We start from the raw sequence: 18,400 nt of genomic DNA on the forward strand, positions 1-18,400 counted from the left end.
CAGTCACTGGATGATGTCATCAGTGATGTCATTTGAGATGACATCGGTGATGTCCTCAGTGATGTCACTGACCATGTCATGAATTATGTAATATGTGACGTCATCAGCAGTGCATTGCTGGAGCGTGAGTTATAGTTAGCTGAACTAATTTCAGCTAACTGAATTTCACTGGTTTTGTACGAGTGAAATGTCCAACTAACTTTAACGTTCCTGAAACCTGTGGTTTTTCAGAGAACTTCAAAGATTTTTTTAAATGATAATTTCTAAATATGACGTCCCTGAAACCTATGGTTTTTTCAGTGAATTTCAAAGGTTTTTTAAATGCTAATTTCTAACTATTACGTCCCTGAAACCTATTTCTTTTAGTGAATTTTCAAGGTTTTTTAAATGCTAATTTCTAACTATGCCTACAGAGGTAAGACATGTGCAGAAAGACAAAAAAGGTGCAGAAAGAAGCAAGAGATATGCAGAAAGAACCATATGAGGTACAGAAAGAGGCCTTGTTGCAAAGTCATCTTGTGATCCCAACTTTTTGCTGATTGATACTGGTGGTAACTGACTGTGACTAACCAGGCCCGGAGCCAGTGCTATGCTTAAAGAGACTTAGAATACAGTGAAAACACCTATATACACTAGGGTACACTATGGGTTGGGGTACCCCTGTGATTGGCATGACCTCCCCTGTAAGGCCCTAGTATATAATAGGGCAGGGGGATTAAAACTACCTCTAAGTCAGATATGCAGAAAGATGCTTCTTTAAGTAGTAGTCACGTTTGCAGAGTGGTGGAGAAAGGGTGCATGAATTGCGCTGCGTAGGACTTACAGGAAGTACCAGGAGGACTTCTTGGCTCCCAAAGTCCCTCAGGAGAAAAGTGGACTTCATCCCCTATCCCGCAGTCTGCAAGGAGGTGCGTTTGCAGAGTGGTGGAGAAAAAATGGCATGGCCCCCGAAGATGTCTTAGCAATCCCACTGTGTGGGACTTACTGAAGGTAACAAGAGGGGTAGTTGGCCCACAAGCGCATCCCTGGGGGCCAACTACCCCTCCTATTTCCTCCAGTAAGTCCTACACAGCAGGATTGCTAAGTTCCTATAGCAGGCCACATCCTCTTTGCCCACCACTGTGCAAATGCACTCCCTGGCGTGCTCTTGGATGGGGATTGAAGCCCCTTTCGCTGCCGGGGTCCTCCAGGGGCCAATTAGCCTACCTCTTATCTCCAGTAAGCCCCATACAGTGGGATTGCTGAGATATGAACACAGGCCACGCCCCCTTTCTCCACCACTCTGCAGACGCACCTCCTGGAGCATTCTGGGTTGGGGGATTAAGTACCTTTCAATCCTGAGGGTCCCTGGGGGCCAACTAGCCCACCAGGTTGTCTCGGGTAAGCGCCACAGAGCTATATTGCAGAGAGGTGGTCCGAGGCCATGCCCCTTTTTACACCACTCTGCAAAAGCATCTGCTGGCGCACTGCTGCTCGGAGGATGAAGTCTAATTGTGTCCTGAGGTCCTCAGGACACAAGAGGACCTCATCGCCCCACCAGCAGTGCGCCAAGAGAGTCTGGCTTTTTTACAAAACATTTGTTTTAGAAGGGGGGTGTCTGGACCCCATTCTTTTATCATTTTTGGGGTCCTGGAGACCCCATCCCCCAAGGCCTGACCCCTTTTTATAAAAAAAAAGAAAAGCAGTAAGTGGGCAGCTGGGCCCCCCTCCCAAGGCCCGTCTTTTTTATTTTTTATTTAATTCTTTGGAGGGGGACTGCATGACCTCTCCTCAGGCCAACTATGGCCCCAGAGACGCCATCCCCCAGGGCCGGCCTTTCCGTTTTATTTTTTATTTTATTTATTTTTTTGCAGGGGAGGGGGCCACATGGCCCCCCTCCTGGCCCACTTCTGGTCCTGGGGACCCCATCCCTGGGGTCTGGCCTTACCGTTGGGGACCGTGGGGGGAGCCCCAATGCCCCCATGGTCCCTCAGGCTCCCTGCCTCCTGCCGTGCTCTCGCCCTGCTATAGCAAACAGCAATGTCTCGGGGGTGGGCCCCCTGGGACAGGAGCCAGCCCTGAGGGGTGGCGGCCCCACGGCCATCGAGGGCTCCAGGAGAGGGGCCGCACGGCCCCCCTCCCTACATTTCAAATCCCCGGGGAGGTGGTGGTTCCCAGGGCCTGGGGTTCCACTACCGACCCCCGCATTGAAATGAGTATGTGCCCTGGGGAGGTGGTGGTCCCCAGGGCATGTGGGGGGGCTCTTGCCCCCCCACATCTTTTTTATAGCCGAGACCCGGGAGGTGGCGGTCCACGGGGCTGCGGGGGGCCACGTGTCCACCGGGTTTCATTATCAAAGCTCCGGGGAGGTGGCAGTCCCTGGGGCAGTGTGGGGGGTTGGGACCCCCACCACACATTTATTTTTAAAGTCCGGGGAGGTGGCGGTCTCCGGGGCTGCGGGTGCCGCGTGCCCCCTCATACAATTAAATAAGCCCCAGGGAAGTGGCAGTCCCTGGGGCTGCGGATTGCGCATTGCCCCCGGGACCTGGCCCACCCAGGGTCTTATATAAAATGAAATACGGGATCCCACGCTTCGTTTTTTAAAATTTTCTCCGCGATTTGTCAAACGGCGCCAAAGATATTGGCAAATCAAACGCTTTTCCTATGGAAAATAGGTCCTAACTATAACTACCTACTGGCGAATAATGTCAATTGTAGTCTCTTTTCTGAGGTATGACATTCTACAACAGATTCATAGCAGCAATGCCAGGTATTCAAACCATGATGTTTTATAAATCAGCCCTGCTTTTTAATCTGTTACTTCTTATTCAACTGATTCTGTTAATAGCAAAACAACATTAATATTGGATGTATGCCTATCAATGCCAGATTTTAAGATCGGCTTTCTAGATTGGTTAATTTAAAGACAGCAAATTTGCTGACAAATGATGGTTAAAACAATGATGTTTTCAAGTAAGGTTTTTACATATTAATTTATATATTTATCTGTGAAAAACATTACCTGTGCATTAGTAACTTCTCTATGTCGACTTACCTTGCTTTTACCTTGCACTTGTCACTTTAAGAAAGATGTAAAAAATGGCTTAAAAGCTGACCTACAACTGTGTAACGTGTCATGTAATCAAGGGTCTAAGGACCCAAAACGCGTCATGGCTGAGGTTTGATTGAGCTGAAATAAACGACTTACTGCTTCGCACAAAACTGTGGTCCGTGCTCCTTAATTGCAGTACGAGAGGAGTATATATACATTTGGACTGCCCATCAGGGGCGTGCCATGATCAGTATCAGGGCTGGTACCTGCATTCCCATCATCAGTTCGCCAAATCCTCTGAAGAGAAGGCGGGAGCCTTCGAAACACGTCAGGAATTCCACGGCGAAATGGGATTGAATCACTTTCTCTTGAGCTCCTCAGCTATTCAAGCACGCTGTGGCAAGAAAGGCGAGTTCAAGTTTCTCCCCGCGAGTGTGACCGTGTCCTTACACGTGAGCGCACATATGTGGATGGAACCATCACCATCCTTTTACCGCACCCGCCAGAAGAGTGCAGCAGCGCCATGATGGTAACGAGCGAGCAGAGCCCCTGCATACATGCTGAGCACCGCCAAGCAGCCTCAAGGTAGGAGCCGACTAGGGCAAGCATCCAGCTTGCTAGTTTGACGGGCATACATCCGTCTGCTACTCCGATATCGTGAGGTCGCTTGGTTGGCGAGGGGAGACCACTCGTCCGCCTCGATCCACACATGGGGCGCCAAGACTAAACAGAACTACCAGTCCCAGCAGGCACTGGGACATTTGGACTGCCCATCAGGGGCGTGCCATGATCAGTATCAGGGCTGGTACCTGCATTCGCCAAATCCTCTGAAGAGAAGGCGGGAGCCTTCGAAACGCGTCAGGAATTCCACGGCGAAATGGGATTGAATCACTTTCTCTTGAGCTCCTCAGCTATTCAAGCACGCTGTGGCAAGAAAGGCGAGTTCAAGTTTCTCCCCGCGAGTGTGACCGTGTCCTTACACGTGAGCGCACATATATATATATATATATATATATATATATATATATATATATATATATATATATATTTAACACTCCTCCGTGAATTACCACAAAGTAATGGGCGCACTCCCTCTGAGTTCCACAGTTACATTTATTAAGATCTTTTCAGCTTTAGCATGAAAACAACACGATCTACGCGTTTCAGTGCTCCTAGCACCTTGCTCACGATCACTTTCATATGTTGAGAAAAAAACAAAAACTTGAGAAAGTGATCGTGAGCAAGGTGCTAGGAGCACTGAAACACGTAGATCGTGTTGTTTTCATGCTAAAGCTGAAAAGATCTTAATAAATGTAACTGTGGAACTCAGAGGGAGTGCGCCCATTACTTTGTGGTAATTCACGGAGGAGTGTTAAATAATTAACGGCGAGGTTCTGCCGTAGGGTACGCACCCACACCGAGCGCTCGATGGCCGGGAAACCTGGAACCGGCGTGTGAAGATATATATATATATATATATATTAATGCTCCGACAGCCCTTCTCCCAGCCGAGAGAGAGGCAGAAAAGCAGCACTCGCGGGATGGGTTTCAGAGTTTCTTTTTATTTTTTAGTGCAGACGCGTTTCGGGCGAAGCCCTTTGTCAATGTAATTGTAAAAACGCTCACAGGAAGACAATATATGCAGCACGTCATTATCGATGGAAACTGAAAATGGACTACCCGACTTAGAACTGCGGGCGCCATCTTGGAATGTGCAGTGTAACGTTGTTACAGTGATCAAAGGGCAACAGATTACCTCTACTCAATACAATACATTCAGTTATTACGCCGTGGATCAGCATACATTCAGAGTATAATTAATGATTGTAGTGACAGAAAATATATGAGCGAAAACAAGTACATTTTAGATATGCTAAAATTTACATACAGATTTCATCCGTCATTATCTACTTATGTGCTGTACATAGTTACTCATTTTTGTCACCAGGAATAAATATAGATGCCCAAACAAAGATCAAACATTCCATTATTATCTTGCCGTGGATCGGCTTAGGCGGCTCCTATTGCTAGAAGCCGCAATAAAGACCAGGGGAGCCCCCCAGGTCAACACAGATTCCATCAGATTTGAGTGAGATAGCAGGCTATGGCTGATGCAGTTTACTTGCCCAAATGGATGGCTAATTCCTCGCCACTGTTCAGACCATTTGGAACTTTGGTCTGTAAATCAATAATGTAACGGGACTCCAATCGTCTTAGTTTTAAAAGTCTATTCCCACCCCTTTCACTCTCTGGAACTTGGTCTATCCCAAAATATTGTAATAGATCTCTGTTGCTCCGATGTTTTATGGCAAAGTGTTTGGCAACAGGAGAAGTCAGATCCTTGTTGGCTATCGCCCTCATGTGTTCTAGGATCCTTAACTTAACATTTTTGATGGTGCTCCCTATATATTTGAGGTTGCAGGGGCATACTAGGCAATACACCACATACGGTGTTTGACATGTGATGAAGGACCCAATGCTTTTCTTCCTTGTAACCCCAGGAATTTCGTAGCTCAAGACCCTTTTGCTGTAAGCACAGGCCTTGCATTTGCCACGAGGGTAGAATCCTTTCATTTCAGCCAGAGTATTCGTCCTAGCAACGGGAGTCTCTAAATGGCTATGTACCAGGAGGTCCTTAATGGACTTCGTTTTTCTGAATGTTATAAGTGGGTTGTTGGGAATGTCCGCCCCAATTATGGGGTCAGTCTTTAAAATATGCCAACTATGGCGTAGGATTCCTTTGAGTTGATTGGAGTTGTTGCTATAGGCTGTTATTAAGCGGAATTTGCCCTCATCTGTTTTTTTAGAGTTTACTTTGTCTCTCAGCAATTCGGCCCTGTCTATCCCGGACACTCTTTTAAGAGTTTCGGTCAGGAGGGCCTGGTTATAACCTCTTTTCTTGAACCTGACCAGACTTTCTTTCGCTGCTTCCTGGAAGTCCTCCTCACGTGAGCAATTCCGTCTAAGACGTAGGAGCTCCCCGTAAGGAATACTTCGTTTCAGGTTCGTTGGGTGTGCGCTTTCAGCGTGCAAGACGCTGTTGCCAGCAGTGGGCTTGCGGTACAGAGATGTTGTTATTTGGTTGTCAATGATAGTTACACGGAGGTCGAGGTAGCTCACTGCCACTGAGCTAACCTCGCCAGTGAATTTTAGATTGACATTATTTTTGTTTAAGTGGGAAATATATTCCCTGGCACTATCTTCCGACCCCCTCCACACCAGGAAGAGGTCATCGATATATCTGTACCACTTGACCACATTATTGGTCCAAGTGATGTTTCCCTCTGACCAGGCCACCTGCTCCTCCCACCAGCCTACGAATAAATTCGCATAGCTGGGGGCGAAGCAGGTTCCCATGGCGGTTCCGGAGATCTACTTAAAGAGTTCACCCTGAAAGAGAAAAATATTGTTCAACAGGCAAAATTCTGTTAACTCTAGCAACATGGTGCTATGTCCCGCATACTTTAGTGGTCTCTTTTCCATGAAATATTTCACTGCTTTCAAGCCTTGTGCATGATCAATACATGTGTATAAGCTCGTGATATCCATCACTATCATAACATACATGGGATCCCACACTAAATCTTGTAGTTTTACAATAAATTCCTTTGTATCCCTTATGTATGAAGACAGTTGGAGCACTGACTGAAATAAGAAATGGTCAATAAACACCGAAAGATTCTCTCTAAGGCTGCCCTTTGATGAAACTATTGGGCGGCCAGGCGGTGTTTCGAGATTCTTATGAACCTTGGGTAGGTGGTAGAAAGTAGGGATTACAGGATGGTTTGATCGTAAAAAGAGATGTTCCTCAATGCTTAACATATCTTTATTATGCCACAACCTGCTTCGCCCCCAGCTATGCGAATTTATTCGTAGGCTGGTGGGAGGAGCAGGTGGCCTGGTCAGAGGGAAACATCACTTGGACCAATAATGTGGTCAAGTGGTACAGATATATCGATGACCTCTTCCTGGTGTGGAGGGGGTCGGAAGATAGTGCCAGGGAATATATTTCCCACTTAAACAAAAATAATGTCAATCTAAAATTCACTGGCGAGGTTAGCTCAGTGGCAGTGAGCTACCTCGACCTCCGTGTAACTATCATTGACAACCAAATAACAACATCTCTGTACCGCAAGCCCACTGCTGGCAACAGCGTCTTGCACGCTGAAAGCGCACACCCAACGAACCTGAAACGAAGTATTCCTTACGGGGAGCTCCTACGTCTTAGACGGAATTGCTCACGTGAGGAGGACTTCCAGGAAGCAGCGAAAGAAAGTCTGGTCAGGTTCAAGAAAAGAGGTTATAACCAGGCCCTCCTGACCGAAACTCTTAAAAGAGTGTCCGGGATAGACAGGGCCGAATTGCTGAGAGACAAAGTAAACTCTAAAAAAACAGATGAGGGCAAATTCCGCTTAATAACAGCCTATAGCAACAACTCCAATCAACTCAAAGGAATCCTACGCCATAGTTGGCATATTTTAAAGACTGACCCCATAATTGGGGCGGACATTCCCAACAACCCACTTATAACATTCAGAAAAACGAAGTCCATTAAGGACCTCCTGGTACATAGCCATTTAGAGACTCCCGTTGCTAGGACGAATACTCTGGCTGAAATTAAAGGATTCTACCCTTGTGGCAAATGCAAGGCCTGTGCTTACAGCAAAAGGGTCTTGAGCTACGAAATTCCTGGGGTTACAAGGAAGAAAAGCATTGGGTCCTTCATCACATGTCAAACACCGTATGTGGTGTATTGCCTAGTATGCCCCTGCAACCTCAAATATATAGGGAGCACCATAAAAAATGTTAAGTTAAGGATCCTAGAACACATGAGGGCGATAGCCAACAAGGATCTGACTTCACCTGTTGCCAAACACTTTGCCATAAAACATCGGAGCAACAGAGATCTATTACAATATTTTGGGATAGACCAAGTTCCAGAGAGTGAAAGGGGTGGGAATAGACTTTTAAAACTAAGACGATTGGAGTCCCGTTACATTATTGATTTACAGACCAAAGTTCCAAATGGTCTGAACAGTGGCGAGGAATTAGCCATCCATTTGGGCAAGTAAACTGCATCAGCCATAGCCTGCTATCTCACTCAAATCTGATGGAATCTGTGTTGACCTGGGGGGCTCCCCTGGTCTTTATTGCGGCTTCTAGCAATAGGAGCCGCCTAAGCCGATCCACGGCAAGATAATAATGGAATGTTTGATCTTTGTTTGGGCATCTATATTTATTCCTGGTGACAAAAATGAGTAACTATGTACAGCACATAAGTAGATAATGACGGATGAAATCTGTATGTAAATTTTAGCATATCTAAAATGTACTTGTTTTCGCTCATATATTTTCTGTCACTACAATCATTAATTATACTCTGAATGTATGCTGATCCACGGCGTAATAACTGAATGTATTGTATTGAGTAGAGGTAATCTGTTGCCCTTTGATCACTGTAACAACGTTACACTGCACATTCCAAGATGGCGCCCGCAGTTCTAAGTCGGGTAGTCCATTTTCAGTTTCCATCGATAATGACGTGCTGCATATATTGTCTTCCTGTGAGCGTTTTTACAATTACATTGACAAAGGGCTTCGCCCGAAACGCGTCTGCACTAAAAAATAAAAAGAAACTCTGAAACCCATCCCGCGAGTGCTGCTTTTCTGCCTCTCTCTCGGCTGGGAGAAGGGCTGTCGGAGCATTAATATTGCACGGCGCGTCGACCGTGTAGCGGCACCCACCGCCTGAGCCCCGTCTTTTCGGCGCGACTGGAGCGTTTATATATATATATATATATATATTTCAATTGCTCCACCGAAGCTGCTGAACTCCTAAGAAGCAGGTGATCGATTCGCGTGGGCGTGGCACTCATGCAAACATACATGTAACACCACCTCCAATAACAAGGACGGGCACTCAAGGGGGTCAATGCAACAGTAGTGTACTTCTGCAAGCAAACACATTTCGGCAAAGTTGCATTTGTCAATGCTTACTGCTATAAACACACCCCTTTAGCAATCACATTTAAAACCTTTAGGCTGCGTTCCCATTGAAGAATACAACTTAAAGTGGACATAGTGGACATAAAAGAAGGGCTAAACAATTCAAGTCAAATGCTATATTCATGCTATATTAATTTCGGGCATGTCAACATGTTGAAATGTTCACTCAAGCCAAATGGAAAAACTTTGTTCGATAGATGATGTAGAGGAAATGCACATCTATAAACATTCATGCCTTCAATGGGCTTGTGCCAGAGAGTGAAAATACTTCCTAGTATATAACCCTTAAGGCGACAGTAATGTATGTCTATAAATCAGGGTTATAGATAAAGCAAAACAGAAAACGCACACTCAAGCCGTGGGCGTGAATAATATTCTGTTTTGTTTTATCTATAACCATAATTTATAGGCCTACATTACTGCCGCTTCATTGATATATTTGTGTCTGATTGGTATTTTACACTTACGATTGACACTTTCCCTTTTGCATACCTACAGATGATAATAGCACCTTAATCTCACAATGTATCACACTTGTTGTGGCTGATACTCTTAACCGCTTAACCGTGACGTGAATTCTGCCGCGGTTTTAACAAGTGGGCGGGCCGTGTCAGCCAACGGACGTGCGCAGCACTAGCCAGGTAGTGCTCGCGATGGCAGTTGGCCGACGCGCACAGGGAAGGGGTTAATATATCCATGATTCATTGGCCAGCTTCATTGTTACATCTTTTGTTTCATTTCTGCTCTCTTATACACGTTGCACATTATTGGCCCATCTGCATCACAGAGGAATGAAGCATCCTTATCACATATTGAGTATATATTATGTCAGGCAGATATAAATTACTTACGGAAAGGAGACCATTCATACTTGTATCCAATACCACGTGTATTCACTGATTTAATATATGTGTGTCACCGTTACTTTTTTAATGTTTATGCATGCATGAAGAATTCCTCCAGTGGCTGCCCTTAAAGCAGTATTATTGTTGCAATGAATAAATTGCACCAAATGGCATATTTGTATTTTTCAATGTTGTGGGCACTACGAGCAAGATATGCATTTATGTTTCATGGAATTGCCCATATGCTATATCTTTATTGATGCCATGTAAGGGTCATTATTGACAGAGTCTCTTCAATATGTTTTTTTAAATCCGATTGGTTTGCACCATATAATTTTGTCAGGAGCTGGAACCTGCACATGAGAAAGCCGAAACGCGTTGCCGTTGACATCGCTGATAAAATATCATTTTCACCGAGAGGAGTGCCATGATTCAGTGCGCTGTGGAAGTGAACGGCATTTGCGGTGGTGTATGTGTGTGTGTGTGAAAGTGTGTGTGTGTATAGATAGATATATATATATATGGCAGGTGAGAAAGAACTCGAAGGTCAAAAATGATCAGCCTTAGATTAAATTCTGCTGATAACTAAAATCCCTGGAGTGCTAGTTTCTTTGTGTGTGGGACGATACACATAGAAGTTGGTGCTTCATATGTGTGTGTGTGTGTGTGTGTGTATATATACATATATATATATATATATATATATATATATATAAATAAATATATGGATATATAGATATTGCTATATGGATATATATTTGGAAGATTCTGGTCTAGGGCGTTGGAGACCGCACCTCCAATTTCTACAGTTAAAATGCATTGCCCCGGTCTTGCAATGCTAAAAATACCTTGCTATCTGTCCTTCAGACTGAGCATGATCATGGAGAAGTGTAATTTTTGATCCCATTCTGAGATACTTTAGGAGTGCATCATAATCATGCTTAGTCAGCATTCGAATATATTATGTGTGATTAATGTCACTTAGGAAAATGGAGTATTGCATATTTAAAGTACTCCATGTGAAGATTTAAGTGTATATAACATGACTAATAAAGGTCTATGTAACATTTACATATTCATGTGACAGGAGGAGTTAACGTTTAAAATGTGTTCCATTGTACGGTTAATAAAATAGAATGTGTATTTATAGGATAATGTTTAAACATTTAAACATGTAACAGAGGGAGAGGTGTGGCGCCGCGGCCAGGGCGACTGACGCTGGAATCTGGGGACCACAGTTCGATCCCCGGCTCCGGCGGCAGGTTAGCCCAGCACCATGTGACTCTGGGCAATAGCTCGCTTAATCTTCCCGACGGCCCCCAGCGCCTAGAGACCCTTACGGGTGATTGTGCGCTTTACAAATGTGGACTTTAACAAGAATTATTTACATTCAGGTGCATTCGGAATGCCATCTTTGTAATTCTTTACAATGTATTTAGAAGCTGCATTTGGTATATGTGTAGAGATGTACAGTTATTCTGCAACCCTGTGCACTTCTAAGTTGACAAGAGTGGGCCTTGAGAACCCGTTCATTTCAAGCTCACATTAAAATCTAACATGCAATTCTTATTTAACCTCAGGCGTGGCCTGTGGAGGTAAAAGCCGTGAGACGGGGTGGGGGATTCAATATACAAGAGAAACTTAAATTAAATGTTTCCCGCCCACCACACACTGCTCCTACCTGCACGGGTACCGTCTGTTTAACCTCCACCATAGAATGTATTTGTTTGTCTTTTGTATCCACTTCAGGTGTGGACAAAGCCTCATTAGTTAGCATAGAAGGGTTTTGTTTTCATTAGATAGCAAGGTATGAGAAGATGACGCTTGTCAAGGAGAAACACGGTAACAAGCAAGGAGGCCAGTTCTCATTAAGGAGGAGAAGAATGACCAAGGAAAAGTTAAGTTTGATTTGTTTCTAAATTTATAATTAAATCCTACTAAACTCGGATTTATTTGTCAAGTGGATTATTGTGTGACCAATTTGGTTACAATGTATTGAGATTCAGATGAGATTGTTTTCACCCTCTTAACTCTCAAGCTGCTATCAAGACCATCGGATTGGAGATAAATGTTTAGGGGGCCGAAGCTCTTGCAGCCATGAATTCAGGCTCTGAAAGGCAGCCCATTGCACATGCCTGGGCTTACCTTTTCGAGGCCCATGGATAACATACCAGAGGGGGAAACATCAAAGACGAGACTGGTGTCAAAGGAATATGGTGTCACAGAGTGATGGACACCAAAGCCCTGTATGATGCTATCATCCCCTTACACTTTGTTCCAGTTAAAGCTTCCTTTTCAGCAGTCAGTATTTAATGTTTACTTGAATATACTGCCTGCCCAGGGTTATTGCCTGTCTATTGATGGAGCCAATGGAGGGAGTGAGTCATAAATGATTGAAGTGAATGTATTTAATACTGTCAAAACATTTGTTGAGATAAATACTGCACTGATAATTTGCCCATTATTCAACAAGCACTCATTGTAGTCTGGAGCTTTACAAAATGAGGGGTTAGCTCTTTTACAGCAATAACACACATATACCAGAGGGATAATTGGGTGAGTGGGTTGGGGACTTCACTGCTGGTACGAGTAGGATACGGGCTTCCACTGTTGGTGCATGTGGGTTGAGAGCTTCGACTGCGTGAGTATTGTCCCTCTAGGTGCTACGTAGTAGAACTTGGCTCAACTGCATAAGAGCTTCTACATTTCAGAGAGCTGACCAGGTTTACTCTGCGATGTTTATTATTACAATGAGATGCCTGCTTTTACAGTGCTGTACTTCTCATTTCACAGAATGGCATGAGCGACTTTAACTGAAAGTATGACTTCCTTTCTCTTGTTTAAACTTTATTATAATATTGGCCTGCCTGGTTATACACTTCTTGCTAGTCTATGATTTATCTTAATTAAACATGCAGGGGCTCATTATGAGTTTAGTGGTGCAGCTGTGGGACTGCCCCACCACCGTCCCACCAAACACACGTAGGAACTGCCCGCTGTATTATGACTTTTTTAGTCACTGTCAGGCAGTCGTTTTGATGTTCCCATGTTGGTGCCCATAAAATAGGTACTGCATTGGGAATGTCAAGGGAAGTTCCACAGTCCATGTCCTGCTGGAACTGGGGATGCATGCATACGGGGGGCACATGTTGCGCCCCCCTGTGTGAATCCACATGGAGTAAAGCACAAGAGGGCCATGTAGGTCCCACAATCTTTCCTCACTACCACTGTTTCATGGAGGAAAGACCTCAATGAAATCAGTGGCAGTGAGGAAACTTTTAATATGCTTGGTGGGACTGGGGTGGTCCTGCCAAGCATATTACTGCATCAAGACCGTTGCACAACCACCAGGCAACGGCGGGTCCCTGGCAGCGGCAGTCCCAGGGCGGAGCAACTGCCAATGTCGTAATGTGGCAGTAGGAAGACTGCCACCGACGCCCCACAATGGCTCGTAATTTGGCCCATAGTGCCTTTTCCTTACCCGTTTATCATGCAGTGTTTTTATGATGTCATTGCCTTTAACTCTTAGTCGAACACTGTTTATCATGAAATGTTTTAAACTATACATGTGTGAATATGATTGTGTGGTTTCATGGATGCATGTGCATGAACTGCCTGTGTGATTGTGTTCTTTTTGACGCTGCTGCTCAAAACATATTCAAAGTCCTCCAGATACTGCTGGAAACGAGTACTACAAGGGAACAAGAGCAGCTTCCACCACAGCCACAAGCAGCAACCGCTTGATTTAAGACAGGGGTATCAAGTCACAAGCAGACACTGTTCGCATGCACAGTTATGTAGTGATTTGTCTACTGCTTAAAGTTAAACAAAAGCAAATTTTTTATTTTTAAAGGTGCACATCTCGGATAGGAATTCTAGTGCGTTTTGGCAGATTTTTTTATTGCACTAAAAAACTGCTTAAAATATGTTTTTATATACATTCTTTATTATTCTATAAGAATTATTGCTCATGTAAAGTCCATTTAACCCTCTGAGATTCTGACCTTCCAACAGCTGCTCATCAACAAGTTGCAGCAAGTAGTGAATAACCCACTGAGCAATCTAATAGCTTTTGAACTCATTGATTAACAACCAAGAGGCAACACCTGATGGTTAACAAACATTGGGTACGCTAGCCAAACATCATGACAGTTTGGAAATGTAGCACTGAGCAAAATGTAAGCAGAAATTGTTTTTTGAGACGGCATGTGAACACTGAATGCCCGTGGCATGCATATATATATGTATGCATATTTGAAAGTATGCATGTATTTATGCAAGGAAGTATGTCTATATGAATTACTTTATTTATATGTGTATGCAGGCATGTAAAAACATGTGCATTTAGGTATGGAAACCTGAACATAACCCAGAATACATCTATGTGTACATGTATTCCTAGAGGTATGCATACATGTTTACGGGTTTCCTGTAAATTCATCCATGAATCAGAATTGATTCAGAGTACAAATTAAATACTTCTGCTCTAGTTAGCAGGGACCATGTAATTAACCCTTGAGTACTGCTTAGTATTCGCAGAAAAATGCACCATTTTACCCTTTTTTTAAAACAAATCTTTGGTTTGTATCCCTCAAAACCCAATGATCTGGCCGAACTACTCACTGACATGCTGAACTTTGAGTGGTCAATTTATGTCACACCACTTTCAAATTTCACTCGCCGTCACTGTATAAAGCCCATATTTCACAGGGAAACATGAAATATTGAATATTTGAAATATGCAATATGGAATATATTTCATGTTTCCCTGTGATATCTGGATTCAGCATTATAATGAGAGCCCCCAACCACCCTGCAGAGCTGGTAAAATATGAAGCACATTCTTTGCCAGTAAAATCTATATCTATGTGCGATAGAAACTATTTTTTGTGAAATTTGCTCATTATTAAAACTATGTGATATATGTAGTAAATCCATAATTATGCAGTAAGCGGCAGAGGCACAGAATGGCATCAAACCACTTGACCTCACCATTGTCAATTGTTTTATCAACACCTTATTCATGTAAGATAACTAAACCTAAATTTACTAATCCAAATCATTGCCCTTGTTAGCTGCACTTTGAAGAAAACAGCTTTCTCAAATTAACTACCTCAAAATAAACATGTGCCCTCAACCTCCCGGTTTATGATGTAACCAGAGTGCCTAGAAACAATTTGGGATTATTACACAGTTACCTCATAATGCATTATCTCTCTCCGTGAATATACTGTTTCAAAATACATTCATTCAACACAGGCATTCCAAGTAAAGATATACTGGTTTAGAGGTGTCCTCTTTTCTTTTAATTTATTTGTGCAAAGGCAAAGACATTGGCAGAGTCTGAGTTAGGTTAATTTCATGTTTAAGTCATATTTAATGCCGTTTCTGCAGATAAAAGGGCTGCCTGGACGTCAGCTAACTCAAGTCTGAGATCCCCCGTGTAGGACCGCACAGCTGTGTGGCTTCTGTAGGATTGGCTTCAGTTCAACGATGCAGGGGCTGTTTTTGCGATACAATTGTTTTTCAGGCGAAAAACACCATGTGTAAATATTTTATGGTATTTTTGACAGGTTTCACAACTAAATTTGCGCCAAAAACCAAAAATGTGTGCTATTGTACTCGACATTTCTTTTTATATAACGTGCAACACTTAGCTTGGTAAAACGGAAATAGAATTTTTTTGCATTGTGGTGCATCTGTAGGTTATTAATGTTCATCAATCGATTAATAATGCTGATGGTAAGATTTAAATGGAAATCTTTCCTTTGTCACAAAGTTGGTGTAGGTTAAAAAGCAAGTTTTTCAAAAATATCCATAAATATAACAAAGAAAAATACAACAAAATACAATACAATATAAAAGACAAAATGAATACAAAAACAAAGGAGGAAAAAATATGCATTCTGACAAGATTTATACTTCCACCTGCTGGTATGAAAGTGTCCAAAAGATTTTGTAAAGAAATTATCAAAATAGTGTGTCCATATACTTTTTTAATCACAGCCATGGCAATTTGCTAGTGATAAAGTTAATATAGATTTCCTTTTAGAAGAAAGGGAAAAGCATTGGTAATTTCACTTTTTTTCAGTCAGAACACAACGCTTTACGTTGAAGGACAATTTCAAAGCAACACCGAAAGCTGGATGGGCACAGGTTAACTCAGTGTTCTCTTTTAGAGAATTTAATGTTCGTGTGATTTACAGGGAGCGGATGTCCTTCGGTGTTGAACACCCAGTCTTCCATTGAAATTAGATCATCCTCAGAGAAAAGTAGATAGAGATACCTGCATACATAAAACATAAAAATGCCATCATTATGATAATCTAAAGTATCACAAAGTTATAGTTTGCAATAAAAAAGAATGCATAATCAACCCCCCCAACAAACCCACAATTAGTTAACAAGGACATTATTAAATAGGCATGACTAAATTGAGCACAATACCAAAATCAAGTAGGGGTAAGACAAAAACGAAGTTTTCACCTATAAAAAGAATCCTGCTGCTTCGGTGGCACACTGCTGCAGCCAGCCAACTTCCATCTTGCTTGAGCCTAGACCAAAGGGGTAAGGCTACCTACTGGCATGGATTTGATACTCCTTGAAAATCAAGATCAAATCACGCCATACTTCCAGAGTGGTTCTGTCATACATCTGAAAGACGACTGACATTCAGGTTTAAAACCAAACATGGGTAAACACACAGCTCTATAAACCCTTTATGAAACTTCCCAGTAATTTGAACATTTTGACTATCAAATCCTATTGACCAAGTTAGTGGGCGTCACTTGGACACCTGGATGGTGAGAGATTTGTTTTGGTTCATTCTCCAAAATAGACGATTCAGAGGATCTGTGGACGGATTTGAACCTGAACAACTTTTGGTGAAATGTGCAGAATCAGAGGGCATTAAGTTATCTCCCAACATGGTTCTTCCCCAATGGACTACCCTTTTGTACAGTAGAAAATATTAGCCATTTCAGAGATTGATTGGAGTAGCATCCAAACTGGTTTAACATCATTCTATATCATTTCAATCATTTGCTAAATTTATCATGAGAGCTGAGATTGGGACTGCTCTCAATCAATATCATTACCTTTATCATGGTGATCAGGGCCAGACTGGGAAGCAAAACCGGCCCTGGCAAAGTGCTCGGCCGGCCCCCTGGGGGGAGGCTGGGGATGCGACCAAGCTCTTTGCCGGTATTCGGCCGATTTTGTTACAGGGCCGAATTTGCAGCTATGCTGCAAAAACGGCCCCCAGGGGCCCAAAACTGACCACCACCCGTGCGGCGCACCGGGGAATTGCCCAGTGCCTGCAACAGCCAGTCCGGCCCTGATGGTGATGAAGATCAAACAGAATTAAAGTTGAGAGTTTATGAAGTTATCCCTACTAACAATACATTGTATTATTCTGGGCACCCTTAGCTTAGGGTTTAATAGTCTGTAGAATTTAATTTGAGAAGATGTCTAGTTATTCATACTAACAACATATTGTACCACTTGAGATGACTGTGACTTTGATGTATGTTTTCATTGTAACATTTGTTGCATAAACAAGACGATTGATTCATTAGCCCCGAAGAAGCAACCGTTGTCTGTAAGCATGTGTTGGCTGTTTGTTTGTTACACATTATTTCTATTAAGTAATGACAATCAAGATTTATGGAAATTCATGAATAAAAAGGGCTTTTTACTGAAAAAAGATAACAAGAATCCCACTTGTGTTGTTTCCACCTCAAGGAGAATGATTGATGGAGGGATTTACTTAAATCGCTTCAAGAATGATAGGTTGCTGATTTTTTTAAAAGAACAAGTTGCATTCGCAAAAAATCAATTATGGTTATGTAAAACATATAACAAGCTTCGGCAATGACAATAGGTCTGGCATTTGGAGCCTATTGACTTTGCCAATGGCTTTAGCCATGATTTACAACATCCCTTAATCTGTGCAGCATAGTTTATAAAGAGAAAACAATGCTTATGACATGGCCTGACAAATCATTTTCAAGGTGTGCACACCAAGCATGCACATCCCTACAAAAGGACACAAACGTTTTTTTTTCTTTTTGTTAACTGATCTGAGTTGGTTCACTAAAGAAAAAGAAAAAAAGTACTGTCAGTGGGTGGGGGAAGCAAGGAGGATGGGGGAAAGCAGCTACAAGAGGGGCATAATCACAGAAGGTGGGGGTGTGAGGCGGGAAGCAATACAGGGGTTGTCAGTAGCAACACGAAGGACGTGGTGTGGGGAAGCAATATGAGAGTGCGGGGCACACGTGGACAAATATTCCACACTGTTCTCCACAAATGTGCACTTATCTTTTCTTAAACTCAGTCCTCTCCCTTCCACAATCTTCATTGTACTATCAAGGTTTTCAATATGCTCAGCTAAATTCTCCCCATATACCTGGATGTCTTCCTGGAAACACAAAACACGGTCCACTTCACTGAACAGCTGACATATGGAAGATGCAGCAGCCAGCCCAAATGGCATGCATCTGTACCAGTATGTACAATA

At 43.0% G+C, this 18,400-nt stretch overlaps 1 protein-coding gene across 2 annotated transcripts in view; it reads right to left on the reverse strand.

Moving 5' to 3' along the window:
• Window positions 1-15,175: 15,175 nt before the first annotated feature.
• MAN1C1 (mannosidase alpha class 1C member 1) overlaps window positions 15,176-18,400 on the reverse strand; it is a 261,775-nt gene continuing 258,550 nt past the window's right edge. For both annotated transcript variants that reach the window (XM_078682710.1, XM_078682711.1), the window contains one exon: window positions 15,176-16,168. In XM_078682710.1, coding sequence (XP_078538836.1) covers window positions 16,045-16,168 — 124 coding nt within the window. In that variant the 3' untranslated portion in view covers window positions 15,176-16,044. The remainder of the gene's footprint in view (window positions 16,169-18,400) is intronic.

Source organism: Lissotriton helveticus, chromosome 3_1, assembly GCF_964261635.1.
Source record: "Lissotriton helveticus chromosome 3_1, aLisHel1.1, whole genome shotgun sequence".
Lineage (NCBI taxonomy): Eukaryota > Metazoa > Chordata > Amphibia > Caudata > Salamandridae > Lissotriton > Lissotriton helveticus.